The sequence below is a fragment of the Neopelma chrysocephalum genome, unplaced genomic scaffold (assembly GCF_003984885.1).
Source record: "Neopelma chrysocephalum unplaced genomic scaffold, ASM398488v2 Primary Assembly neopelma1_76, whole genome shotgun sequence".
Classification (NCBI taxonomy): Eukaryota; Metazoa; Chordata; class Aves; order Passeriformes; family Pipridae; genus Neopelma; species Neopelma chrysocephalum.
Window position 1 is genome coordinate 5192748 of NW_020897737.1, and position 27855 is coordinate 5220602.

The 27855-nt window shown below is 39.7% G+C and overlaps 1 protein-coding gene across 11 annotated transcripts; it reads right to left on the bottom strand.

Moving 5' to 3' along the window:
• KLHL15 (kelch like family member 15) lies at positions 1–27808 on the bottom strand. Of its 11 annotated transcripts, none has more exons than XM_027688911.1 (4): positions 27647–27803; positions 27231–27315; positions 14110–14821; positions 1–6755 (listed from the first exon to the last, which is right to left on the bottom strand). In XM_027688911.1, exons 3-4 carry the CDS (start codon positions 14812–14814, stop codon positions 5646–5648), a joined length of 1815 nt encoding a protein of 604 aa, XP_027544712.1. In that variant the 5' UTR covers positions 14815–14821; positions 27231–27315; positions 27647–27803; the 3' UTR covers positions 1–5645. The 11 variants fall into 11 exon arrangements, 7 of the variants coding, with proteins under 7 accessions (XP_027544712.1, XP_027544715.1, XP_027544716.1 ...); XM_027688914.1 differs by lacking the exon at positions 27647–27803 and adding an exon at positions 27554–27640; XM_027688915.1 differs by lacking the exon at positions 27647–27803 and adding an exon at positions 27514–27530.
• Positions 27809–27855: the final 47 nt, after the last annotated feature.

Sequence of the window (27855 nt, forward strand, 5' to 3'; positions counted from 1 at the left end):
TTTAAAGATTAAAAATATTTTATTTACACTTTTCTTTATACACATTTTATACATTTTTTTCAGTTTGAAACCCAAACAGAGCACATATGCAAGTCTAGTATACTGTATCCATAGCAAGGGAAAAATACTTTCTGCCAAAAAAAGACAAGAAAAAATGCTTTAAAACAGTAAAAAGAGGCAATTCTTAAATTATTTAGAGAAGTTTATAGCAGCCCTGGGTAATCATTAAACAATTAATCCAAATGTAGATGTGAGGTCATATACATTTAATTTTAATTTTCTATAGGAAAAGTATTTCCAATTGCTAGACACAAACACAGCACAGTTTGAAAATAACTTTTCCTGTTAACTTATCAAATACATTCTTTGCAATACAAACAATCTGATATTGTACACTGGAATCATGGGATATTATAGTGGAATTGCAATCTCCAGCATATAATAATTTATTTTAAAAATATCTACAAAAATAACAATATATAGGGAAAATATTTAAAATAAAAACATAGCTCACTCTTCCGTTCACCTGTTCCAGAACTGACATAAAAGTTAGGTGGGTCCCACTGAGGTAATAAAAGCCCCCTAAGTAATCCTTCAGTCCTACAGAACACCTCATTTTCTAGACTTACAGTAAGGTTTTCTACCAGAGCCATAAATAAAAACTACTATCTGCAAATAGAAATGATTTTCCCCTAGCTACCAACTTAATATTAATCCAAAGACATTTGAAATTGGTTTTTGAAAGCTATTTTTATAAGACTATATAAACATTAATTGAAATTCAGGAAGTGAATAAAAATTTAGTAGAGGGACATACAGGAAAGCTGTTGTCAAAACAAATCAGTTTTCCTGCCACATACAACTACGTTTTATGAAGTTTACCCATACAAATGGAAATTTTCAAGTTACTCACCAACTTTCAAAAATAGAATACAGATGTAAAAGTAGTCATTAGTATTTATTTCAAGCAGCTTCAAGTTGTTTAACAAGCATGAAGAACCTCAGAATGTGAGCTACAGGACACCAGCAAACTCTGTTTAAATAGATGACTCGTGCTTTCCAGTTATGTTCTTTCCTGCTCTCCTTCAGTGAGCTCTGCCATGAGTGACAGATGCTTGTTCAAGTAACTTCACCAGCTATATTTTTATAAACAGGAGAAGAGCAGTAGGGGTGTTTTCTTTGATGTCCCAAATCCTATAAACACTTAAGCACAGGCTTAGTAACACTTGTGCTTATATGTTTTAAGTACCTTACAGTTCTCTGTTTTCTTTATACTGGACTAATTCACATATGCAAAGTACACATTTGAAGTGTTAAAAGAATCTGGGGCCCAAGTCACTATTTTTTTTTTTTAAGGACAAATACATTAAAAAGGCAAAATACCTCTACAAATGTGACTCTTTTTTAGAAAGACTTCATCATATACAGGCTGACACAAGCTTGAAGTTTAAAGAACTGTTAGCATCTCCCCATAATGCTTACCCTTCTTTTGCTACAGAATGGACATAATGAGTTAAGCAATGTGGGTTTTTTTTAAACAATTTGAATTTGTACCTCCTGAATTTTATCTTTGCTTCCTGAGTGTTGAGTGACACTTCATCCCTGACACAAGCAGTTACCATCTTATCAGCATGAGGAAACACAGCACTTGGATTTCTAAGGCAGGAGGGCCTCAAGAAAAAATGGCTGCAAACCTCAGAAACCAGGGAAATATTCAAGTCAAACCCTTGGATCTAATTCTAACAGGACTGCTATCATACTGCAGAAAGTAGGACATCCACACTTTTCAAAAGGAAGTAACATAAAAGCAGGTTGCCAGGTAGCTCATATGCTGCCACTTGCCAGCAGTGCTTTCTGAAACAGCACAGCCTTTGTAAAACCAAGTATTGCCTTCCTCCAGCCGAATTCATGGGGAAAAAACTTCAAAAGTTTTTTGCCACCTAATACTTCCCACTATGAAACTACCAACATTTTGTGGGGGGGAAAATAAACGATTTTTTCCTTATGCAGTACTTTAAAAAAACCCTGTCCCTAAAAACAGGCACAGCAGAATGTGAAATGGGAACTGGCAGTGTCTGGTCCCTCTACAGGAGCACTGTGCTTATTGTACATTACCTCATCTGAAAAGAAACTTTCCTGCTGGAGTTGGTTGCTAAATTAAGAAATGAAGCTAATATATTTTTTCTATAGATGTGAAAAAAACCCACCACCCTATATTGTAACTCACTATGTCCACTTTTTTTTTAAAAAAAAGGCAAGAGGCAAGTACACTTTCTTTTCAAAGCAGGTCATGCATTGAATTTTAAATATGTGGGTGACATTAGGTTTGCTGGTATTCCATTATGGTTGGGGTGGGAATAGAAAGAGAACCTCCCCAAACTTAATAATCAAGGACTGAAACTTACCTTTTCCTTGACAAATGAGAGGCATTTAAGTGTTTTATTTAAAACTCATCTTAATCTGATCATAATGCTCAAAATTCATAGTAATATCCAATTCTTATTAGCCAGTTTAGTTTTGTTCCTATTTAAACACTAAATTATCTGGTGCTAAATAACAAAAGCAAACTCAATTAAAATAAAGAATCCCTCTGATTTATAAAGTAACAAAAATAACTGCCTCAAAAGTTCCATTGCAATATAAAAGAGAAAGTAGAGCTCATTTTATATTTAATGTCTGAAACAGTAAAAGTACGGTAGAAATGTAAATTGACAAAACACTCTTACATACCCCCACACATTCTAAACCCAAGCAAATTCCAATCATTCCTAATGCTGGAAAGGTACTAGCCAGCTTCTCAATGGAGACAAAACTTTCAAGGAAGCCGAAACCAACAGTTCAATTAAAATTTCACAGAACAATTACTATTACAATCCTGAACAAGAACTTTCAGAACTGGGCACCTGAAGATAGATACATACTTAAAAGCAGAGCACCAAAAACAATCTGATTCTTCAAGTGTACTCAGCAATGACTTTAGAGGCCGCTGCCCTGTACACAGAACCTCAGAAGGTGCTCAAATGCAGATTCCAGAACGTAACTTGAGACACTCCCATCTTTACTGTTAGTTTTAATAAAGTCTTGGCCGTGTCTCTTTAAGACATTTGAATCCTGAACACCAGATATGCAGAACCATGTCCATTCCCCACACTGGCCCCAGATAAAAGTGAAGTACTCTGTACTATACAGAATGTGCCCATGAAAGCCTTCTCAGGCAGGATTAGTTTTTGCTGCCCCATTAACTTACTGAGAAACGAGTTGGTGACAAACAGAATAATGAAAAAAAAATTAAAACCCCTTGTTTTTTTCTCTTGTGCCTCAATATTCCATGAACTATGTACAGTCAGCACAGAGCCAGCACCTACTGGAGTCAGTCTTTCTCTGTACCCACGCAGGGCGATGTAGTGAAACTGAGGTTTTAGTGTAAGCCACACCAGCTTTAACTTAAGCTAACAAGAAAGTAAATTATAGTTCTAATTCAGTCAACTGAATTCTTATTAAAAAAGACAAATTTAACTGCAAACTAGTCTGCATCAGAAGGCTGAATATCAGTATTTGGTCCAGTCACTTCTGATGTAAATAGCTTATCACTACAGCTATGATGGCATGCATTACCTCTTTCTTTTAAAACATATGAAAAGAAAATACTTGATCAATAAATCATTTCTAATAATTAAAAAAAATTAAAAATCTGCTGACTTGCCATATAGCTCCAAATACTCACATTTCAACCCAGAACATAATTACTACAAAAATATCAAAACACAATATGAGGAGTTTTACAAGTTGTTTTAACTCCTATTATTTCAAACTTCATTTAGACAATAGGTGTTATTTTTAACATAGAAAATTTAGGGTGATTTTGGTCCCTTTGTAAGTGCATTCTTTTGAACTCCCTGAGTACTGTACATTCCTTTTCTACAGTGATTTCTGACTGGAAGATGCTGAATAAAGTGGTTTTGCATTGCTGCATATAAAGTCAAGTCTACTGCTCGAAGTGAAACACAGCAGCATAAGATTTTACAGAATATGCAGCTGCATGTTTCAGCATCTGAACTGTGAGCCTTCAACTTCTCCTTTAGGTTCTAGAAGCGGCTAATTTCACATCCATAAAGATAATCAAAATGCAATTACTGTTATTATTTATGTCTTGGTAGATAATTCTTACCAATCTACTGTCAGTTATACCTGTAAGTTAAACTCAATGGAGTTATTCAAAGCCCTCTAGGACCACACATCTTGTTTCAGGCACTCTGAGGTCAGTAGCCATAGTTGTGTAGGTTTTTTTATAAAAGAAACAGAAATTACATCAACCATCCAATCACCTAACCCCACATTTTCAAAACACAGTAGTTCTTAACAGTTAATAATTAAAATAATAATAATAAAAAGATTACACCACTTCAATACAAGTACTCATACTGAAATGTGAGTACAAGCAAAGTAGTGAGAATAAACTAGTATATCCAGTATCCAGTTCCAAAAATAACTGTGGGTCACAGCAGTGCTGAGCATTTGCTTATTGATATTTTCCATTTTCATGAAAAAAGAAAACTGGGCAGCACGTTGAAACCGAAAAGAAACTCAGGTAAGATGAGTTTACTTTTTAAAAAATAATTTATAAAATAACAAATAATCAACAGTTCATTATGTAGCAACAATATAAAGAGTTTAAAGTTACTGAATCAATCAGTATATACTAAAGATAAGATACTTTGATACCAAATGAGGCCTCTAGTTACTTAAGAACTTTGAATTATTTAGCTTATTAAAGAATACCTTAAATTCAACAGATATGGCTGAATCTGTGCACTAGTTAAAATATAATATTGTAACTGCAAATAAAAAGATGCATTTATATACAGTTTTTACAGTGTATGCACATGTATATATACTTTTTTTACTCACCGACAAACACAACGCAGACAATAGAAGGCAGCATAGAAACAGTGTTTTGAATATAAAAATGCTTTGTTTTCAATTTAGTAGAAAATGTGGAATTTGCAGTTTGGCAGACTTACTGGTACCACTATACAAAACCAGGAAAAGAGTCATGCAAAGGGGTTAAAATTCTTCTCCAAAGTAAATAAGGGAAAACAAAAACACCTAGTAGATTTAAGAATTCTTTGCAGTTAATGGGAAAAGCATCTAAAACCAACATAAAATACAGAAAGGGTTTGGTTTTGTTATCTTAGACCTGGTTGTACCCTAGTACAGATGATGAGGTTTATTTTGATGCTCAAAAAAATGCAAATCAAGTCTTTCTTCTCTGCCTTTTCACAAATATTTTGTCAAACTTAACTTAATTCAAAAGCATAGTGGCATAACAGCCATTTAAAAAAAAGAGAAAATATTATGGACATAAAATGTTACAAAAAAACCCAAGCACACTCAAAAATTTATTTTTTTTGTACTTACAGTTACGTTAAAAAAAATCAAAACAACAAAGCTTTTACAAGGTCAGACCAACTACTGGCTTTTCTAATAACCTTGGTAAGTACACTCCCTGTACATCCTGTTTCTCTTGAGCATTTAGCAGTTGTTCTTACACACAAGGAAATGTCTCTGAAGGAATTTAATTGGTTTGTATTTTTTTAACAAATTAGGTATAGCTTTTTGTATTTCACTGGGTTGTTCACTCAGTTTTAGCTGCAACGTCTAACATGCTCCAAAACATATTCAGGGAAGTGCAGGCTGCAGACTTGCAAGCCATCCAGCTTGCACGGCATCCTTGGATATTCATCTTCTTTCCATTTGTTTTCCTCTGGATCAAAGGTGAGAATTGAATCACTGTAATGACCGTTGTAACAAAGGCCTCCAAGAACCATTATCTGTTTGTCCAGAACAGCTACACCATGACCACTCCTACCAATTGGCATAGAAGCCAATATAGTCCATTGATCCGTATCAGGGTCATACACCTCTGTAGAAGGACATCCTTGAGATTCAAAGGAGGCCCTCAGGATCACACAGACACCACCAAAGACATAAAGCTTACCATTATAAGAAATCATTTTGTGAAAGCATCTTGCATAGTTCATTTTGCATTTGTTCTCCCAACAGTTAGTGACCACTTGAGTTCTCCTTGTTCGCTGCTCGACTGTCCCTTCTTTACTGGGATCAAACACACACACTTGCTTAGAAGTTGAAGATGATGTAATTCCACCAGTGATATACAACTTGTTACCAAGCACAGTCCCTTCATGTCCATACTTATTAACTGGATAGGGATCCACAAATTCCCATTTATCTTCAGTAATATCGTACCGTTCAGTGGAGTAAAACGTTTCGTCCCTGGTTCTCCCAGCCACTGCATAAACATACCTCCCAATAACTCCAACAGCAAACTCAGAGCGTGGAACAGACATGTCTGCCATTCGTAACCAAGTGTTCTGTCTTGGGTCATATCTAAACACTTTGGATGAAGCATGAAACTCACCATCTGGCCCCAGTTCTTCCCCACCTAGTAAGAACACAAAGTTATTTACAATGGCAAGGCAGTCTGGTCGTAAAGGTACTTGAGGACCCTCTAGTTCCCACCAGACCCTTGGTTTGTGCAAGAGAAGAATTTTACTGTTTACCATACTGTGTCCTATCATTCCTCTAAATACTGCAGTCTGGGGTTTGGCAGAACGAATTTTGTTCGATTTCATTTCCATCAAAGGCTGTTGGTGAACGCTATGAAAGTAATTCATGGCTTGGTCAACCTCATGTCGCAGCTGCCGGGAGTATCGATAAAATTCTGATGTTTTTACCTATGAATACATTTAAAAGATATTAAAATTCTGACCAAGAGAAACAATCCAGAAAATCTAAATGACTACGTATCATTAGATTATTTTACTTTGTTTCATTCAGGCACTCTTGAGAGCAATAGCATTTGTGTATGAAGGCTTGAACTAGTGTATTGTTACCAAAAATCCAGAAGGCAATTTAGTGACTAACAGCAGTGACTAACAATTTCAGCAGAACAATCACATGAAAAATTTATGCTGGAATTAGGCACAACTGAAATCCCCAAGTCTAAAAATCATTATTCCTTTCCCCCCAAAAAGCCCCTGTTACTCTTCTGCTTTATCCATGAAGCACCTTAGTTAAAAATACACTATTTTCCTGAGTTTGAAAGACACTCTACACACCCATTCTGTGTTTACCAAGGTTTACTCTGGTCTATTTTTTCTGAAATCTCACAGCCAAGCCTAGGCAGTTATTGCCAAATGCTAAGCTCTGCTCACAGACCTATTTAGTTGGGGTGGGGTGGGAAGGGAAGATACTCAACCCCCTTCCTTCAGAACATGTGCTTGCACCAACCACTCATCATGATGGCTACCCCTTATGGTTTCCCCTCTGTGAGTCTCCACATGTTAACAAATGCCTTGAACACAAGAGGGAAACATCTCCACCTATCATCCTTTGGTCGTGCATTTCTTTGAGGTAGGTTTGAGCTTCCACTTCCCAGGTGAGAGTTACAACCTTTGAATTAGCACACAGTGAAGTGACATCTCAGTTTGAAGAACTATCCCTGCTCAGTTTTATTGGAGTTGTGGGTGAGGGAGAAGATGACAAGAATTTACCTTTTCAGGACCCTTCCTACTAAGACAACTTAAGTTCCTCAGGCTGGTCCTGAGACCATTCCAAAACACATCCCTGTCCTGAACGTTTTAATTCGTCTAGCTCCAAGCATTCCTCAGCTCACCGTGGGATTCTCTTCAGAGGCTTCCCTCTTCCTGTACAATCTGGTCTAACACAGCATTCTGAATCACACTTCTAAAACAAGTAAAAACCTGCTGGATATTGCCAAATCCACAAATCCTTGATCAGATTTGATCCAGGGTTCCAGTTTCCTTCACATAAAACTGGATTGCTTTCAAACAGTCTAAATGCCTTTAGCTCCCAGCAGCTCCAAAATGAGAAGCAATGCTCTGAAGAAATGTGAGGCCACGCTGAAATTTCAAGTGACCACAAGGTAACACCAGAAGCTAACATTTTTGAGTATCTGTTACCTCATCTCCTCCTATTCCTTGTCCCAAGGAACAAAAGTCTGTACCACCCCTTACCTCAGGGATGGTATGAATTTCGATGTATATGGAAAGCAATTTGGAAATTAATGTTCTTTATACCTTGTGAATACAGCAGTTGCTTGTTCCATAAATATGTACTATTAAAATTTTGTTAGCTTTCTATTAATAATTTCTCTTCCTTGTATAACAATTAACACATTCAGATAAGCATCTTTTCAAAAAAATCTTTGGAACTGTTATTATTGGGCATACTTTGCACAGATATTGAGATAGTTCTACACACCAGATTTCAAAAAAAAACTCAACCTATAGCTCAAGAGTTACAGTGATTTGATGTTTTTAGTTACACTTTTTCTTTCCCCCATTTAATTTTGACAAGTTCAACTTATCTCTGTCTGGAAAAAGAGGACGATCACATGCAGATGTATATATCATTCTTGCAGCAACATCCAGCTTCTTTCTATTGTTTTTACAAGAGCAAAAAGGTTTACTCAGGCATAGTGCTTATAAAATATCCACAGTAAGTCCAACTCTTGTGGGAATAAGATCTATTTTCTTATTACAAATAAAGAATATGTCATACAAAGACAGATCTGCTCGTGCTGCATTTGTTAGAATAAACCACATACCTTGCCTGACTGAAAAGAGTGAACATAAATTACAGAAAATATGCTGGGAGGGAGAACCACAGTACAGAAAGCCTTAAAGGTCACAAAAAATGAAAAAGGAAGTTAAAATAACAAAGAATAGTGGGTGGGTAACTTTATCCTTAAAAGGAACGTTCAAATTCTAGAACAGCAGGACAACTTCAAGCATTCCCAAACTGAAGCCATCATCTTTGGAACTAAATAAAAAATATAAAATATGTTTGTTCCACTTCTATGCAGTTCAAGTTTTCTTGGATGATTGTGGAAGACATCAGGATCAACATGCTTACAACACGAAGAATGCCAGCAAAGCCTGGCAGAAATGGAAAATGCTTTTCTTTCCCCCTCAACATTTACAACTCTGTCGTTAGATCTAGAAATCGAAATGCCAGCCAGAGACTGGAATTAAAATAAGCCTCATATATCCTCACCACTCTACTCCTTCACTTAGCACAAATCTCACCCCATGAGAGCATGCAAAAGGAAACAAGGAGTATCTCTAATTCCAGAAACAGCATCTCAAGACCAGGGAATCAGTAGCAGAAGTTTACTACTGCTTATCTTGACAAAGGCACTAACACCAAAGCAAAGCCTCTTACCTTAAACCAAAAAGACATAAAGAAGTAAATGCAATTCCCAGTTATTATAACTCCTCCCTGACTAAAGTTTGTGGGGAAGCTTCTACAAACACAAGTTTGGAGAGTTGAACACGAAAATGCACAAGCACTAGCAAGTCTTACAATACGCAGAAAAAATATCCCACAAAACAAGACTGACTGACCACCTAAATTCTGGTAAGAGAAGGTAGCTGGAGCATTCCTAAACTTGGCTGTTGAGGAAAAATATCACTGTTTTTAGCTGATCAACAAATATCTAAGCACTTATCAACAGACCAATTCTCCTGATAAGTTCAAATGGAGAAGCTCTAGAAGGAATGTGTAGAACACTCACAAGTTTCTGCAAAACAGACGGAAATGTGCACTAACCATTATGAACCCCGAAGTAAAACAAACGTGCATTCTTAAAGAGTCCATCGTCAACTCCGAATTCATAAAAATACCTAAATGCTTCATAGCATTTTCAAAGTTTAAAGAAAAACTGTTCTATTATCTTGCTGAAGGGTCTTAAAGGCAGTTTAAACTGGACTTCCTTACCAACCCCAGTCTTACTGTAAAAAAAGGAATTTAATCCAAGTGTTAAAGTTTTGCTCGTGTGATTTTTTTTTTTTACATTCTTTCCAACTCTTTCTCTTCAATTTTCTGAAGAAAATCTTACAGAGGTTCTGCCAGGACACAGCCCTACTGTAAGAGCTCCCTCAAGATCTCCAGAGATGGAGAATGAGAACTATCTCATTGCATATCTACCAGTTACTGTGGTTCACAGTCAGACTTTCAGCTACACAGACAGGGAACAGCATAAACAAAATCAAATGTGTCATTCCATTAAAAAAAAGATGTAAAAATATAATTTAATATAATTTAATATAATATAATTAAAAACATCCACCCCTCTACTCACCCCCCAAGCAGTCAACAGCAAAAATCTGGGTGGCTCATAATGTGACTCTATCATCTCTAGCCACATAAGCAGAGAACTACTTCAGAGCTTATAACTTATTGTGCTTAAGTTTTCTAAAACTGTCAATTCTGAATGTGTAAGTGATGCAACTCAAACTCAACTACCAGGAGTACAACAGCTACACCACAGCTTTTCAGTGAATAATGATGTCCTCTGTATCAGACTTCTAGAGAGCAAATTCTTCCTTTTACTTGCAAAAAAAAGTTATTTTACTAAAGACTAAGCTGAATCCAAACTAAAGATCCATCAACTCTACTAACTCAGATCCTTATTATTTTCACATCTACTTATCTCTGCCCATATTTTAAGCACAACTATAAGGCAGTATGAGAACCGACTCGTACCAACATAGGACTCTGAAGGGCTATTCTGCATGTGCTACAAATCACTTACTGTTTTTCAGCCTAACCATAAAAAGACAAGATGACAGCCTCTGTGCAGCAAGGACAATGCTCTCAAAATGATTATTTGGCTGTTCGTTTTTAGAAACTGGCCAATGAAATTATCAAAGTCAAGCTGAAGTCTAACTGAAATCTAATTTCCCAAATCAGAGTGGAATCAATCTATATGCCACAATTAAGAAGTTCAGTACAAAATAAATACTGCTAGCAAACCTATCCAACTCGGCAATTACCCTGAGAGACAAAACTACCAAGCACAGCTCCTATTTAAGATAAGAGGGGCCCACTAACCTCATCCACTAAACACTTCTTATTCTAAGCTTCAGCAAACAAAGTTGCTTCAGCAAACCAAGTTGTAGAAGTAGATACATATGCATTACTAGACATGGAGGTAAATGCAAAAAAAAAAAAGAAATTAAATTCTTTTATGAAAGGTAAAGTCACAATAACATACAATGATATCTTCTCAAAAGTTAGTCTTTTCTAGGCACAGGGCAGGGATACTCAGAAATAATGTGCTATTCATCCTACCTCTACAGCAAAACGTAGTGATTAGTAAGTTTCTGATTTATACTGGCAATTTATAAATCAGTCATAACAAACCCTACAGACTGGACATAAAAAAAACCCTTTGGATTTTAAAGTTTTGAAACAACATTTCAATCTGAGTAGTACACAGCAACTAAATGGAGCTTAAACAGTACATGAAGGGAAATCATGACATAGTTGTCTCCAATAACACAGAGATTAACTCAGTGATGTAGGCGAAATGCCCTCTAACTTCTATCTCCAAACTTCCTCAAGACTTACAGAGCTGTGGACAGGTTTCAAAAAAAGGCAAACACAATGTCAAGAGTAAAACTTGTACTTCTCCCTATACTCTTTGTTTTTAGTTTCTAACTATTCCCCAAATCCTTAATTCATTTATCTTCCCATTTTCCCTCGTACATCAGCATGTATTTTAAGGGCTGAGGAACAAAAGGAGTATCTATTATTCATACCTCAGTATCCATTCTTCCAGTTTGCAGTAAGCACAGGGGCTGTACCTTCACTTGTGCAGTCTAAATGCACATCAGCCTCAAGGTATTAACCTAGAGTCACTCATTTCATTTCTGAAAGGACAAGCCATCCCACTCAGACTGTACATCTTCCCCAAAAAAATGATGTACGAAACATAATGGCTTAAGAGGCCAAAAGTATCCTTACCATGACTTGCAAAGTTAAGTCATATAAGCTATTTATATACTACAATGACAGGCATCTGAGAAATGTGTATCACAAAGATTACATAAGAGTACATACGACAAGCCAGCCAGTGTATAGGAAATACAGAGTTTGCTGAACTGGAAGAGTCAACCTCAGACTGTATTTGGTACATTCATGCAGACATTTAGTATGTGCTGGCTTCAGGACAAGGTTGAATTCTGTCTGTAGATCTCCAAAAAAGGCAGTTTTACCAAATCTTCCCCCTTCTACACAGAGAAGAAAGAGGTTCTCCCTGGGTTACTGCCAGAACAGTGAACAGACATGCTCTCTTATTTAAAAAAAAAGTGTTCTATATTCTGATGTTGGCTCCAACTGCAGTTGTCTTTTGTCACTTGTCATGCTGGATAACTCAATGCTCTCTAGCCAGGGTAAAACACAAATGCATTCCTAGCTGCAGCAACAAATGACATCAGTAGCTGTGCTTCCCTCTGCTGAGTTGTCCCACTCCATAACCTACACTGGCTTCTCTCTGCTCCCACATACAATTAATAGAAAGGGTATTCACAGATGAAGCTTTACAGTGACTTCTCTCCTGAAGTTGTACCTATTGGGCCATTTGGAAGCTGTCAAGATAAAACATGAGAAGCACTGTATGAAGGATTTACACCACTGATGCCAAAACCAGCTCCAGAAGTTATACCTACATGTAACACTGAAGACCAACATAGACTTGCACTTACAGAAATTTAACTGAGGACAGCTTGATGCTTGAGCTTGTATCTGCAAATCTCATAGAGCTGAAGCAGACTCAAACAAGTCTTGCCCTATTAGATTAACCTTAAAAGCATATTTTGTGAATTCTATCAGTTTTACTATGGAAGGGATTAAATGATGTAGTAATAAGGTAGAAGTGTTATTAAAAACAAGACACTACACAGTATCCTGCAGAGTTCAGCTCTTACTAGTTGGAAATGTTTTAACTCTATATAAACATTGCAGCACTGTTCTAAAATATGCATAGGTATTTATTTTGTTCATGTCTATAGTCTAATATAATATCATAAATATATTTTATGTATTATTACATCCTCTACTCAATTCACACACACAGAAAAAAATCCAAAATATAAAACCCCACTGGTCTGAAGTAGTTAATAGCTTTGATAATTTCAAATAGGAATACATATAAGAATTACTGCTCAAATGACCCAGTAGCCCTTAAAACCACCAAAACCAATACAACCTTATCTGTATGTTCACTAGATACCAAAGTAAACATATATGGGAAATTAATTTATAAGAAGCACAACAAAACCAGAAGGTCTTAACTCCTATACCTTTCACCTCTCAGTGAATTAGTAGAAGTTAAAGTTGTATCTCATCACACAAAATTAACAGTGTTAAAACAGCACAGTTTAAGTAATTGCTAAACTCAACACTGTTACTGGTCTGTGACAGAGCTGCTTACAAAGTAATCCTCTACTGTTGACAAACGTTCAGAGTCTAAAGAACTAGAAAACAACTTTTCTGTCTGTTCTTCAACAGAAGAGTAGAAAAAGCAAGTTCGGTTTTAACCTCTTACTACATACAGTGATCAGTTGAACTTTAGATCAACTACTACAAAAATTCCTCTGATATTTAAAGTAAATAATTACATTTCATACTGTAAATAATTTTTGATTGATTATGTGCCTTGTATAGAAACAAGTGTATGTGTAACTTTGCAGGATCAGGGCTTACTTCCAACTGCTGTGTAACAGCACAACCACCGAAGATACAACAACAATAAGGCTGCAGAATTAAGAGCAGATGCTAGTTGTCATTTGCAAATAAAAAACCTCCTGCACTTAAACCATGTAAGATCTACTGTCACTATTTTTTGATTATATTGATAACAATTATCATGACATATACTCTACATACTGTGTGCAGCTCTAAAGCAAGAAGCAACTTGTGGACAACAGTAAGAACATTTGAAAACAAACCAGATACAAGTGACCTTATTTTAAAATGTCTTTTCCATATAAAGCCCCCTATAAATATGTATTGCAAACCCACCTGTTCTCCAGCCACTGTACATGTTCTTGTTTAATAACCAAAAGAAAATACTTTTAGTTGTTTGCCTTCTACGGGTTTATTAGAAAATAAACGCTATAATTTTGTTCCTCCTAATAGGTTGGGGAATCTTACCTATTTAATGGCATGCTGCCCTAGCTAAATGATGAATCCTGCCTATTGCTTTTCAAATGCACCAACCTTCTCAAAAACACTGGATGGTGTCATCAAACAAAACCTGATGTTCTGAATGATGGTGTCCGTATGCCTCCAGCGTCTTCTATCATGGCGCAGCCAGGCCTGAACAGCTTCATACAGCTCTATCTCTGGAAACCTGCTCAGATGATCATTATCCAAGTAAGACATGAGCTTCTCAAAGCTCAGATATGAAAGGAAGTCAGGTCTGGACATGAGTGGCACAAAATTCTCTAGCAGAAAGGAATCCAGTTTTTCCCTGACTCCTTCGATGTTTACACCAAAATCATCCAGAAGTCTCATAATTTCTGCACAGTTTTCTAAGCAGATTTTAGCTAAGAGAAAAGAGCAGCAAAACTTTACCACCTCTATAAGCTGGACATACATGGCAGCCTGAAGGATTTCATGAACAGTGTTCATACTCAGTTCAATAGTTCCATAGTACATGAATTGGAGAACATGACTGAAGCCTGTAGCTGTCAGACCTTTCAAATGGATTTTGTCCTGATCTCGTTCTCGCATGTCAGCTGTGAACATAATCCTGAAGTAATCACTCTGGGTGGCAAGCAGAGCTTTATGGGCCTGAAATTGGTGGTCTTCAATGACAAGTGTGACATCAAGAAGCAATCCCTCCTCATACAGTGCTCTGAATCCTGCAGAGACACTGGTGTCATGGATGGAGGAGCTAAACCCTTCCACGTCCCCTGCCATGAATCACCTGGGGGGGAAGAAAAAAATAAATAAATAAAAATGAAAATAAATTGTAATTTCTAATAACATATTACAAGCCCTTCCTGACCAGATAAATCCTAACTGAGATTGCTTTTATTAAGACTTAAAAGTCTTCACCATCCTTTTTGTTTTCTGTCCAGCCAAAAAATCAACTTAGGAAACAAAACATCAACTTTAAATATTTCCCCCCTGCAAAATATTCTCATTTTACAGACAGGGTAATCAACAAAAATAACTATGCAATACTGCCAAAACAATTTCTCACTTCAAGTTAATTCATGGTCAGAAAATGAACTGAAAAGGTTGTCATGGTTTTTTTTCCTCTACCCCCCTCAATCTTTCTGAAGAATTTATCTCAGGGGAGCAATAAAACACCCACTCTTGAATATCAAAAGGTTTCAGAAAGGAAGCTAAACTTCCTTAACAAGCTCCAGTAGATCTGTACATGGTATAATTTAAAAAAATAAAAATTTATGAGGTTTAAAAATCTAAGTCAATTTACTTGACATAACCAAATATTTTCAGAGATACTATTTAAGATTGTGTATTTCACTTCTCCTGTAACAACAAAATCCCATCACGTTCCCCCCCATTTCTTACTACAGTGACTAATATTAGGTCATGAGATTTATAAAGTGCAAAATACTAACATAATAAGAATCACTGACAAGAATAAGTCACAATAAATAATACTCTGTATACTGGCTTTACTGAAGCTGAATTGCTCATTAAGTATTTGAACATTTGCAGATACAGTTACTTACGTGTAAGCTATAATCAAACTGTAAATATACCAAAAAGAAATCAAAGAGTACCAGGATCCTACCCTGTTAAAGTTAAGAAAGATAAATATTCAATAATAAAAAAAAAAATCCTATTCAAAATCCACAAATTTCTCAAAATCTTGCTCAACTTCCTTGGGTTTAGGCAGGGTGAAGTTGCACAAGGCAGCTTGAACCAATCTAATGATTTATCAAAATCAAAGGACAACAGCACACTCCATTTCCCTTCTCTGTCCTCATTCTGGGGTCTGAGCTCCTGCTGCCCACTTTGAGCCATTTCTGGGGCTCATTGGACTTCTCTAGAAAGCCAATTCAACTCAAACCTGACAGAAAATAAACTAGGAGCGGAGAGGGACAGACCTGAAAAAGACACATGACACAAACACAACCACCCCTTCCTGCTCCCCCCAGCAAGCACAAAACCTCAGGATCAGAGAGCTTTCTGCTTCCCAGCGATATGATTTCTGACACTGTGGGGCTTTGACACAAGAACCAACCTGATGCAGAGAGCAGGACACATACTTGGGCAGGAACAAAGAAAAAGAGCAACAACTTCCCTGTCTGGCATTAATTTGCTATTAGAATTGGTTCAACTACTCTTGTTCCACTTTATCCCACCTTAAATTACACCGCAACATTCTCTCAGATTTTTGTGCCTTTAACTCTGAATTTCCTATTGCAATAAAAGCTAATCATGTTTTGCTACTGGTAACCAACACGAACAGCTGAATAATATCAACACATTAAAAAACCTGCAGATTTTCAAGGTCATAAAACTTTACACAAGTATGTGGACCCAGAAGTAACTCTAGGGTGGCCCCCGTTTCACAACTTCAGAGAGCAGTTACCACCTACTCCCACTTCCTCAAGCACCACATTCTGCCTGCTGCCATTTAACTGGAATGCATTTTATTAGACTCCATTAATGGATAATCATCTCCTTCATTCATCAGCACACATCCTGGAAAACAGAACTGGAGATACTCTTTGTCTATGCAAAACTCAAATGGTGAGTGGGTGTTTGTAGCCACACCTCACGGAACCAGCACCGCTCCCACACTGTTGAAGGCTGATGATGGGGTCTGTGCACAATAAAGTCAATGCTGGGAGTGTTCATTACAACTATGGCCTTATGACAAAATTTAAATTCCTGAATGTAAGAGCAGGAGCAAAAGAACAAAGATGACAATCCAATCGCTTTCTCACCAGTATCCATGACAGCTCATTCCCCTCAATGTCACTGAAGACAGAGAGAACATGCAAACTGCTCTGGAGCCACATATTGTGAGACTCTCATTCCTCAACAGCAAATACCAGAAAGAAAGATTACCATCAAATATTCTTCTTAGTTGTTGCCAATTCTTACACAAAAGCATATGAGGACAGAACTACTTTACTAACTCTTACCACCTCAAAAAGAAGCAACCAACTGAACAGGAAGCATAAAGCCTGACTTTACAAGATTCTGCTTTCTAATTGGATTTCTGATAGCAAATAAAGTAGTTAACACTAATATTAGCTTTTTTCCTCTTCTTTCACTGGAGCACTTGTAACTCCTCCCCTCCCCACCCCCAGTTCTCTGATGTTTAATAATAACTGAGCTCATACCTCAGTCTTCCCTGTTTAAGAGATTTAATGATCACTTGCCTTTAAATGACCATTCATTTTCATAAAACATACGGCAACTTGAAACAACTCTCAATTCTGTCTGAAATCAGCCAAGTTTCAAAGGTTACCAGGATTCTCAGACAGTACAACTGTGTAAGTTACATTTCTTTAGGAGATCCACTAAGACTTGGCTCAGCTTCAGTTCCACGACTGGTGTTAAAAATGTGATGGGACAGTTGGACTTTGCAAATGTGAGAATGTGAAGAGAATAACACAACAATACATTGGTGGGGAAAAAGAGTCAGAAATGAAGCAATATTTTTCAGGTGACTGAAGCAACATAGATTAATCTGAAAATAATGAGATCTAACATCACACAGGCTTACGCAGACAGCAATCTCACGGAAGGGATTTCTTCAAAACAGTACATGCATTACTGTGTACCTGAACAACATGGAAGAACCAGCAACCTCCAAACACACACTGGGATCTTTGCCCTTACCTTGGGAAAGATAATTACATTACAGATACTCCACAAATAAAAGGAGAGAAATTAACTTTTACATAGGATGGCCCTAAAAGAAAAAGCTTCTTTCATCACCCTCAAAGAAGCAAAAAGGAAAAGTTGGCAAGTGAAGTTAAGCAGAGATAGATGGTAGATGCACCAAATCCAGAGGAGCACCTCCAGTGTTCCTTTAAAGGATCGAAACAAATAATACTCAAAAAAACCCAACAAAAAACCCCTACAAAACCAAAAAATCAGCATAGACTGTCTTGGGCAACTGGCTCCAGGTGGCCCTGCAAATGGACCAATGGCCTCCAGAGGTCACTCATGACCTCAACTAGTCTGTGATTGGGTGACCAATTTTGCTTTTGCACCGAGACTGCACAGAAAACTGACTTGTTTTCTTTTTTTTGTGACTGTCCTTCTAATTCTGATTAAAGAGAAAAGAGATACATACACCCAAGCCAAAAAAAAAGGCATATATAAGCTACTATCCTTCAAATTTTAAATCTAAAAAAAAATAAGGTGGCAGGAATCACTGAAATATTAAAAAATAAAAACCATCTGCATTTAGGGGACATCTTTAAGGGTTCCAATTTTTACACCTCCCTAAAACTGGTTATTCCATAAGATATTTCAAACTCTAAGTCAGCCACAAATGGTAACAATGGTAACAAAGGCATACACACTCTCAAATTATTATTTCTAAATGTTTTAAAAGTGTGGGGGTTTAAGTCACTTAATCCTTCTTCTCATATCCCTGCTCATTTTACTTCTAGTAAATCTACAGTTTTCAACATCAAAATATTTTTCTTCCCAAACCTGAGACAGCATTTAATGGATTATTTAAGTAGACACAAAACCAGTAAGAGTTCTCCCTACACTATTTAAAGAAGCTTCAGAATTCTGTGACTGAAAAGCAAAGGACTGCTTGTCTTTCTGCATTAAATAAAAGGAGCAAATACCCTTGTTTTGGCATGAAGCCATAGACAATATCAGCAGATAAATTTTTCTTTAAAACAAAAAAATGCATTGACCAGTGTAAATACAGAAGAGGGTTAAAATAGTACAAAAACTGGGAAATTAGATAGTTAAATGCATATTATGCTCAACGGGTAAAAATCTTAATTTCTAAAGCTAATACCCTCCATCAAAAGCAAATAGCAACACAGTAGCTCAAATATTAAAAAAAGCAATATAAAACACTCTCAAATGAAGTAATTTTTCTAAAGCATAGCTATGCCAATCCTCCCACACGCACACTGGCAATCTTGGATGTAATTCTATGCACTATTCAAATGCTGCAGCTTATTTCCCAGAGGACAATACATAACGAATTTTTTTTCATATTTTCGATAAAAATGCAAAATTCACTTGGATTTTCTTCACGCACGCAAATCACAGCAGCACACACAATCCTAAGGCAGACATGCAGCCTACAGTGGTCTGTATGAAACTGGAACAAAAAAATTCCAATGTATAAACAATACTGGGGGTGGGCAATCTACGTTGACGTTGGGCATTGTTCTGTGCACACAGAGCTGATCGGGGTAATGCAGCACAGGAAGTAAAGACTCTGCTGAAAAGCCAAAAGAGAAGCACGTTTAACCTTATTAGCTGTTCCTGACATTTCTTCCTCTTTTAGCACATAATGCATTAGAGTCTCCTGTGCTGGGACTGTAAAACCACTTACTTGGAACACTGATTTCTCATCTTTATTCTGCAGCTGTAATAAAAGTCTGAAAACCCTGTTCCAGACTGCTTTTTCTTGCTAAACAAGGAGAACCTTCTTTCCTCGGGGCGTCTGAGGCTCTTAGTCACATGCAGAAGAAATGGAGTCTAAATGCACTGGCTACTGAGAAGGAAGTTATGGAATACCTGCTCGACTCATGCCCTCTTAGATTTAAAATCTATCCAAAAGCAGCATTTCCTAAAAAGTGCCCTTTAAATAAATGTCTTCATGCAATATGAAAGCTTATATGCACTTTCTAGGGACAGAAATGTATTGTTTTAGCAAAGTATTGACAATAGCAAGTCTAGCACACCAGCTCAAAGGCAGATTTCTGCTTTCCTTTACTGTTGTTCCTTAACTCATTTGAGATGCTGAGACAGAACCAGCAAATTCCTTTGTTTATTGATTATGAAGTACTTGTTCATTCTACCTACTCCATAGATCTCCTGAGAAATCACTTATGTGAACACAGCTGAACAGCAAATTTTCACATAATAAATCACTACTATCTATGAGTTACACCACAAAATATTTCACCAGACATACAAAACCATGCTTTGGTTACACAAAGTACTAAAACAGAGCTTAAAATCCAATAATCTGTTCCATCTATCCCATTCCTTCCATCCATCAAACGCAAGTATTTAAATGCAAATTTTAAAGCCATTATACGTTTTTATTTGGTGAGGTGCAGAGCAAAGACTGCTTAGAGCAGAACTATTTGACCCTAATTTTGTTAAAACGCTTTCTGCACAAATAAGATTTTTCTCCTAGTCAAATGTTATACACATTTGTGAAAATACAACACAACAGGCATTTGCACGCACAAGAAACATTCACAGCTGCACACATGGCTAAAGGCTGGGCCTTGGAATGCAGTGCACTACACTAAGAATGCAATAAAACCATTAAACCTTGTCCAAACCACCATTTTTCATCACAATTCCCCACTAGCAGCAAAAGAAAGAGTGATATAAAAATGGGATAGATCAATAATCAGCGGATATTGAAACTTTTCACTGCTACAACAATTGCAAATGTAGGGAACGAAGAAACCCATCCCATTTCCCTGTATTTTATCTAAAATCCTATCTAATTAATACTCTAAGTTCGGGAAACAATTTATCTTAAAAACGTCAGTATGTTCATGCTGACGACTTCACCCAATCCATCTTGAGAATTCCAAAAGCACTGGACTACTTTGGAAGCAAGAAGTTAGGAGTTGAATCACTGACACTCAGAGAAACCATTCTGCCAGAACTCCAGAAATTAAAACTCCACTACTCCTGAAAGCTGCCCACACTCCATTTCTTAGGAGCACACATCTGACCACGAGAGCTCCTCTTACAATCTGAGCCACCTGCACCAGTTCACAGCAACAGTGGCACTTTATAATGCCAGTGGTCTCTGAGGTCATTATGGTTATGCCACAAGCATTGAGAACTAGTCACAACCAGACCTAGTAAAATTCAGTATGGATTCAATGACTCAGCTCAGTATGGTTATTCTTCACTCTAAATGGAGTACAGTACTGGAGAGGGTGCTTTGTTCCATTTTCTTTTTCAGAAACATGTAACTCAGGCAGATGTGGTGGTGCTCTCACATTCATAGTTTCTCAGTTCATGTTACTCTCTGTTCCTAAAAACAGGTATGTCTAAGATAATATATATATATCATATAGATATGTTATAACCCAATTTAGCCTTTTTGCACAGAAGAAATGACCCATGTGCTATAAGCGCACACACAAAAAAGATCAAAACCATTTTGTTTTAAAATACTGTTGGAAAGTATAGTTTTCACACGTGTTCAATTTAGACAAAGACCAGTCAATTGTATGTTAGAAACTCCCTATTTCGCAAGACTAGCCATCAGAGAATAAGATATGCTTCCCAGCTCAGCCCCTAAATCAAGCTTTAGGATAACTATCAAAAGGATTCCGATGAAAGCACATGCTTGATAAGCATTTCAAGACTGCCAGACAAACGCATCAGCTGTTGTTACTTGACCAGTTTAACTTCACCTAAGCGAATCTAAACCCAGCTTGTCTCATGAGTTAGCATCAGTGAGATGTACATGAGCTTCCCCTTGAATTAGTTCATTATGCAGATGCTGTAAGTGTGCTTCACAGATACTAAGACAGCTTAAACCACCTGGCTAAAAGGTCATTGCATCACTACACCTGCACAGAAAAACCTGCTCCCAGACACAGAGCCAGTTCAGCTCAATGCTCTTCCAATTACATTTACTGATACCAGAACAGGGGCCCAGTGCAAAACATTTGATACATCCTTGTAAATGAGAATTGTGTTTAACTGGGAAAACTTGTATTGCTAATACCTAAACGCTAAATGATGGTAGTGTTGAAAACTGTGGATTTGCCACTGTCCTCTAAGTGGACAGGACTGCATTATCCCAAGTTAAAACACTCTTTTATATATATACATATATAATATTTGTGGCTTACAAAATGATTAATTTTTTCAAATGTAAGAAAAACATATTAATAAAAACTGATTTTCTCATTGCAGATACTTATCAAGGAAATCATGATGTATTTTATACACAAAAATAGCAAGTTAAGTATTTCTTAGTAACAAAAATCTAATCCTATCTTTTTTGACTTACAACATAAAATTTTTAGCATAATAAGGTAATGAGCTAAAAGTAATATTTAAACTATAGCAGTAAAAACATTTTTAATCTAAATCAAGATTGCTGAACTATCCCTTACATTTGTCTTTTCGTTATTATCTGTATCTTTATTGCTAACTTAGTTAATACTCCTAGCACCTTCTCAGAAAATGAGATTAATTGTGCCCTTCGTTCAAGACACACATCTTTTGACCTCACTGCCAAACGCCTACCACATTTTTCAGAAAGACAAAAATCTCATATTTAATTTCTACACATATCCTTCAAATTGACAGCTAGATGAATGAAAAAGGTCTGATGTCTCCAGTGTGAGCTCAATGGTTATCTGTTCTGCTCTGCTTGCCGAAAGGCAAATCAACATGTGTAGATTCAAACCAGCCACAGGGTATAATTAAGGAAAGTGAAAGGAGATTAGTGTTAGTGAGAGAGTTTATAGAGCATGTGGTAGAAATTAAACACGTTTGCCAGGTGTTGAGAGGGAAAAGACAGGAATTATGTTGGTGCATGGTGGTATGCTCAGGGGATCTGAATGTGAGCTGGGGCAATGGTGGCCACCATTGGTGACCCTCTGGAGCTGGGTTATCATCTTAAGGACGAGTACACATAACAAAGAAGTCCATGGGAAGCCAGAACTTCAGTAGTTTTGTCATTTTATCCACTAATAGCTTTATGGTTCCCCCATTCTTCTTTTGAAGGAGTGGGGGAAAGCCCCAAACAACAAAAAACCAAGAACTTTAATTTTTTAAGTGACATTTCAGTATTTACCGAATAGGTCAAAGCTCCAGTACCATTCCTGGGTAGCCCTGCTCGCTCAGATCAGAGACACATTTTTCGCGATCAAGCAGAAATGGCCATTTTGGGGGCAGGAACTCAGATGACCTACTTCAGCCCGTGTGCTCGCAGACAGGGAGCGGAGCTCGCAGGCCGAGCCCCTGAGCGAGCGGGGCAGGCGGGCCCGGAGTCGGCGCCGCGCGGCCGCAGCTGCCCGGGGCGCCCGGCGGGGGCTGCGAACGCCCCGGACCCGGCAGCTCTCGGTGCGGCCGTGCCCGATCACCCCCACAGCCCACCTGCCCCCCGCCTGCCGCCCGCGGGCACCCGGCCGCCCCCCCAAGCCCGGGGCCGGGGGTCCCTGACGGCCGGAAGGGCGCCCGGGCCGCCCAAGGAGGACCCGCCGGATCCTTCACCCACCTCTCGGCAGCGGCGGCGCTGAGGACGCGGCTCCTCCCGCTGGCGCGGTGGAGAGGGGCCCTGGCTCCGCGTACCATACAGCCGGGGGCGGCGGAGGGAGGCGCCGGGGGGCTGCGGAGAGGGGCAATGGCTGAGGCGAAGCCGGGAGGAGGAGGAGGAGGCGGAGGAAGGGGGGATCCTGGGCTCCCTCCTCCCAGCGGGCCGCGCTCGGGGGGAGGTGGGAGCCGCCCCGCGCCGGGCCACCGGCGCTCGCAGCGCGGCCCGGGCTCTGCCCCGCGGTCCCCGCTGCCCTCACGCTTGTTTACCTTCCGCGCTGCCCCGCACGGCCGCGGCCGCCATGTTCCGCCGGCAGCGCCGCGCCGCCCGTCACTTCCGCCGCACCTGGGGCGGGGGGCGCGACCGGGGCCGGCACCGACACCAGGCACCGCCGGCACCGCTCGCCAGCCCCCGCCCCGCCCGCACCTCCCTGCCCCGTGCAGGGCCTGCCAGACGCCGGAGCCCCGGCATGCCCCGAGGAGGGGAGCCCCTCACCGGAGCCCAGCGGGGGCTGCGCATGGCTGGGGAGAGCGGCACGGAGCAGCATCACCCGCGTCCGGCCCGTAAGGACGCGCATCCACACGCGTCCGCGTTGGGAGGGTCGGGGCTGCGCTGTTCTCTCCCACCCCTCCGCCTCCAGTCCAGGTCCCTTTCACCGAGGCTGTCGCAGCTCTCGGGTTTCTCGGGCAGCTGCCCCCGGCAACAGCATCCCCTGCTCGGCGTTGGCTGAGCTCCTCCCGGACAGCGGCCAGCCGCAGGTGCTGCGGGATGATCCCGGCTCCCTGCTCGGCACAGCCTGCCTTGCCAGCCGCTCTGGGAACCGGGTCACCGGAGCCCGCGGGGTCGGGCCGTCCGCCACAGGTGCTCAGCAGACCAGCCCCTGAGCCGCAAACACCTGCTCACAGCTCGTGTGGAACCGCAGCCCTGCACGGGACGGATTAGCAGGGCTTTGCCTTGGCACAAACATCACCCCCTTTGCTCTTGCTGTCTTACCTTTGCCTGGAAAACTCTGACTTCATTGTAAGAAGTGAACTGAACTACGTCGTCCTTGGGTTTGCCACTGCCAGCCCCAAACCATTCACTACCTCCTTGTCACCTTCTGTGACACTCACTTTAAATAGCAAGCCACTCGCTGCCATCCTCTCCCTGTTTATTGCTGTTTCCATCCCCTTCAGCCTCTCATTACCACCCCCTCCCCATTCTTGATCTATAAAACAAGAGTGTACCTTCTCTATAGCTGCCACCCCCAAGCTGAATGTCTTTCACAGCTTCACACAATGAACCAGCTATACCATGCAGTGCTTCACAAAAGACTTCCCACTGCTATTTCCACCGTTCAACTGCCCTTCCACTGCTCCCTCTCACTACAATCAACCTGCTCCCATTCACTCCTTCATCCCAATGGCTGACCTCACTCTCTTGGTAAACTTCTTACTATCCCGTGTCACCCACTTACTCATGCAGTAAATTTGCCCCATCTCCACCTGTTACTCATGCACTTAGGGTGAAACAAGTGCCCTTAACAGACTGACTCTGCCAAAGCAGCAACTGTTCCTGCTACCTAAGTCTAAAGGAAAGACATTCTCTCCCATTCCCACAGGATGACTCCTGCTGCACCAAGCATGTACCCACCCATATCTAATGCTTCAACAAAATGAAACTGGAGTAGAAACTAAGTTTCTCATACACAGAAATGATACAAACAAAACTTAATGCATCCTGCCCTCCTCAGACTTTTGACCCTCATATGTCAGCGAAGGTGGAAAAAGCTAACCAAGACTGTTTAGGTTTTACCTGACTGTCATTTTGCTGTCTGCTGTTTGTGGCAAGCTGAGGCGTAAGATGATCTTCAGGTCTCTCCTACACACTGCCACAGAAGAGGACCTCAAACCTAGCCAAAAAAAAAAACAAACCAAAAAAAAAAACCAACAAACCAAAACACAATAGCTTTGACATTTAAAACATCTTAACATTTAAAAGCACAAAAAAAAAGTCCCCTTCTCTTTCACATTGGACAATTTGCTTGTAATGAAAAATCAAAATATGTTAATAATGCTTCAATTCTAGTCTCCTAAATAAAATTAAATTTAGGCCTCTGACAATGACCAGTGGTATCAACATTACCTTAGCTAATATTAATTTACACAGAGATTTGGACTGACCCCTCTGATTTAGGCATTTACTAAGTAGTTACCACTGGCTAAAATGAGACTATTGCAATGAATAAAATTCTGGGCACAGGTTTTTGAGTTATATTAATACACTAGTTACCATTCAATTTGAATAATTTTAGACTTTATTTAATTAATACATATAGGTACAATGGACATATATTGACATAATATCAACTCCTAGAAATGTTCTTACCTACTTTAGTTGGGGTTGTTCAGCCTGAAGAAGAGAAGGCTCTGGGGAAACCTTACAGCAGTTTCCAGTGCCTAAAGGGGCCCATAAGAAGGCTGGGAAAGGGCCTTTTCACAAGGGGATGTAGTGACAGGACAAGGGGGAATGGCTTTAAACTGAAAGAGGGTAGGTTTAGATTAGATATTAAGAAGACATTTTTTACTGTGAGGGTGGTGAGGCACTGGAACAGGTTGCCCAGAGAAGCTGTGGATGCCCCAGTGTTGAAGACCAGGATGGATGGGGCTCTGAGCAACCTGGTCTAGTGGAAGCTGTTCCCGCCCATGGCAGGGGGATTGAAACTAGATGATCTTTAAGGTCCCTTCCAATCCAAACCATTCTGTTGTTCTACAGTAATTAGACATTTGCAGTCTTCAGACTTTTCTGGGTTTTCTTTATATTACAAATATCTCTAAATAAGTGAATTAAAGTAACAAGACTACCTCAGAATATGTAAAATGTGCAATCGCACTATTAAAATAGAAGCAACAGTTTGTGTATTTTTTTTCATATTCCTGACAGGGTGTTTGGCAAAGATTAAATCCTTTCTAAAGGCTGATGCAAATGTGACAAAAGCTGTTTCCATAATTTTACACTGCACTGCATTACTGCATAATTTAAACAACTAAGTAAGTACAGAGTCTAGTGTTTTCAGTTCATTTTCATAAAAGAGTGATTATACATGCCTGGACGTCAAGGCAACTACAACCAAGTATTGCATCATGTTCTCACTACACTCTGTGTATCTTGTTTTTCCCAGAAGTGAGATATTTTATACAAAATTGAAAACACAATGTGGCCTGAGGAAAGATTACATATGAAAATTGATATTCCAGACCAACGTGCAACATGATTGGGTTGCAAGACAAATATACATTTTGTCACTGGCAACACCATTACAGATGCTGTAAGGCTTCTTAGGTGTTCCTATTCATTTATTCAGAACAAGAACACCGGCAATGTGTTCTCTGGGTGTATCCAGCAGAACTCACTCCTAACTCTTGTTCCAGGAAAGGACAGCAATAGTAGTATTTACAAAAGTGGGAGGTTACCAGCACTGTTAAACCAGGCATACCAGTTTCACACGGATTTCCATCATCGCATTTCAATCACGTGGTTGTCTGCTCCAAACCTGGGGTTTTTTCACACAAGCAGTTGCCCGGGCAAAGTCTGAGAACCAACATGTTTCCAGCAGACAAAGCTCCTGTTGTTGGCACAATGCAGTTATTTGACATAACTGGTTACTTGCACTGAAATCTGTATCCCTGATCACAGAGAAAATACTATTAGCAACATCTTCTATGCCTTAAAGAAGTTCCCGTGAAGAAGTCAATTCAATTTCCCACAGGGAAGAGTAGGGAATTTGGCCTTTAATCTCCACTGAACCTCTAAACTGGCTCTCATCACTGCATTGGGGATTTTATTCATTCAATTTTTAAAGCATTTATGTCACACTCAACTCTGAACACAGCACGTGTGATTTTTTTACCTGTTTCATACAAAACATTCAGGCTGCTCGTATCTTGGGGCACAGTCTAATATCCACGTGGTCTCCCAAATAATAAGTGCCCAGCCTAAAAAAGAGAGTAACAAGAAAAAGGGCTGAAATTCAAAAAACATTATCAGGCTGATGGGCAGCAGAGATTACTAATACATGGATGTGACATGTCACTGTTCAGGCAGATCAGCCGATCAGACACCGACATTCATTTCACACACACAAGCACCGTGTCTCAGTTCTCCCCCCACGCGCCCTTCTGCATTGCACCCACCTGACACCCAAATAACCCCGCGCTGCCGGTGTACACACACGGCAGACTGCAAACCCCGGGCGAACCTCCCGCCTCCGGTGCGTCTGTCCCCGGACCGGGTCCCGTCCCGAGCCCACGGCGCTGTTTCACGTACGCGCTGCACCAGCACGGGGTCCCCAACCGGGCTGCACCAGCGCCCCCCAGGCGCTCCCGTCCCGCAGGCTCCCGGCGCTCTGTCGCGGCTCTCCCGGGATGTCGGTCCCCGCACGCTCCCGGCGGCGGCCGAGGCCGAGCTGCGCGTGCCCGCCGCGCGCACTCCCGGGGCCGCGCCGCAGTTCGCCTCCAAGCGCGCGCTCGCTACCC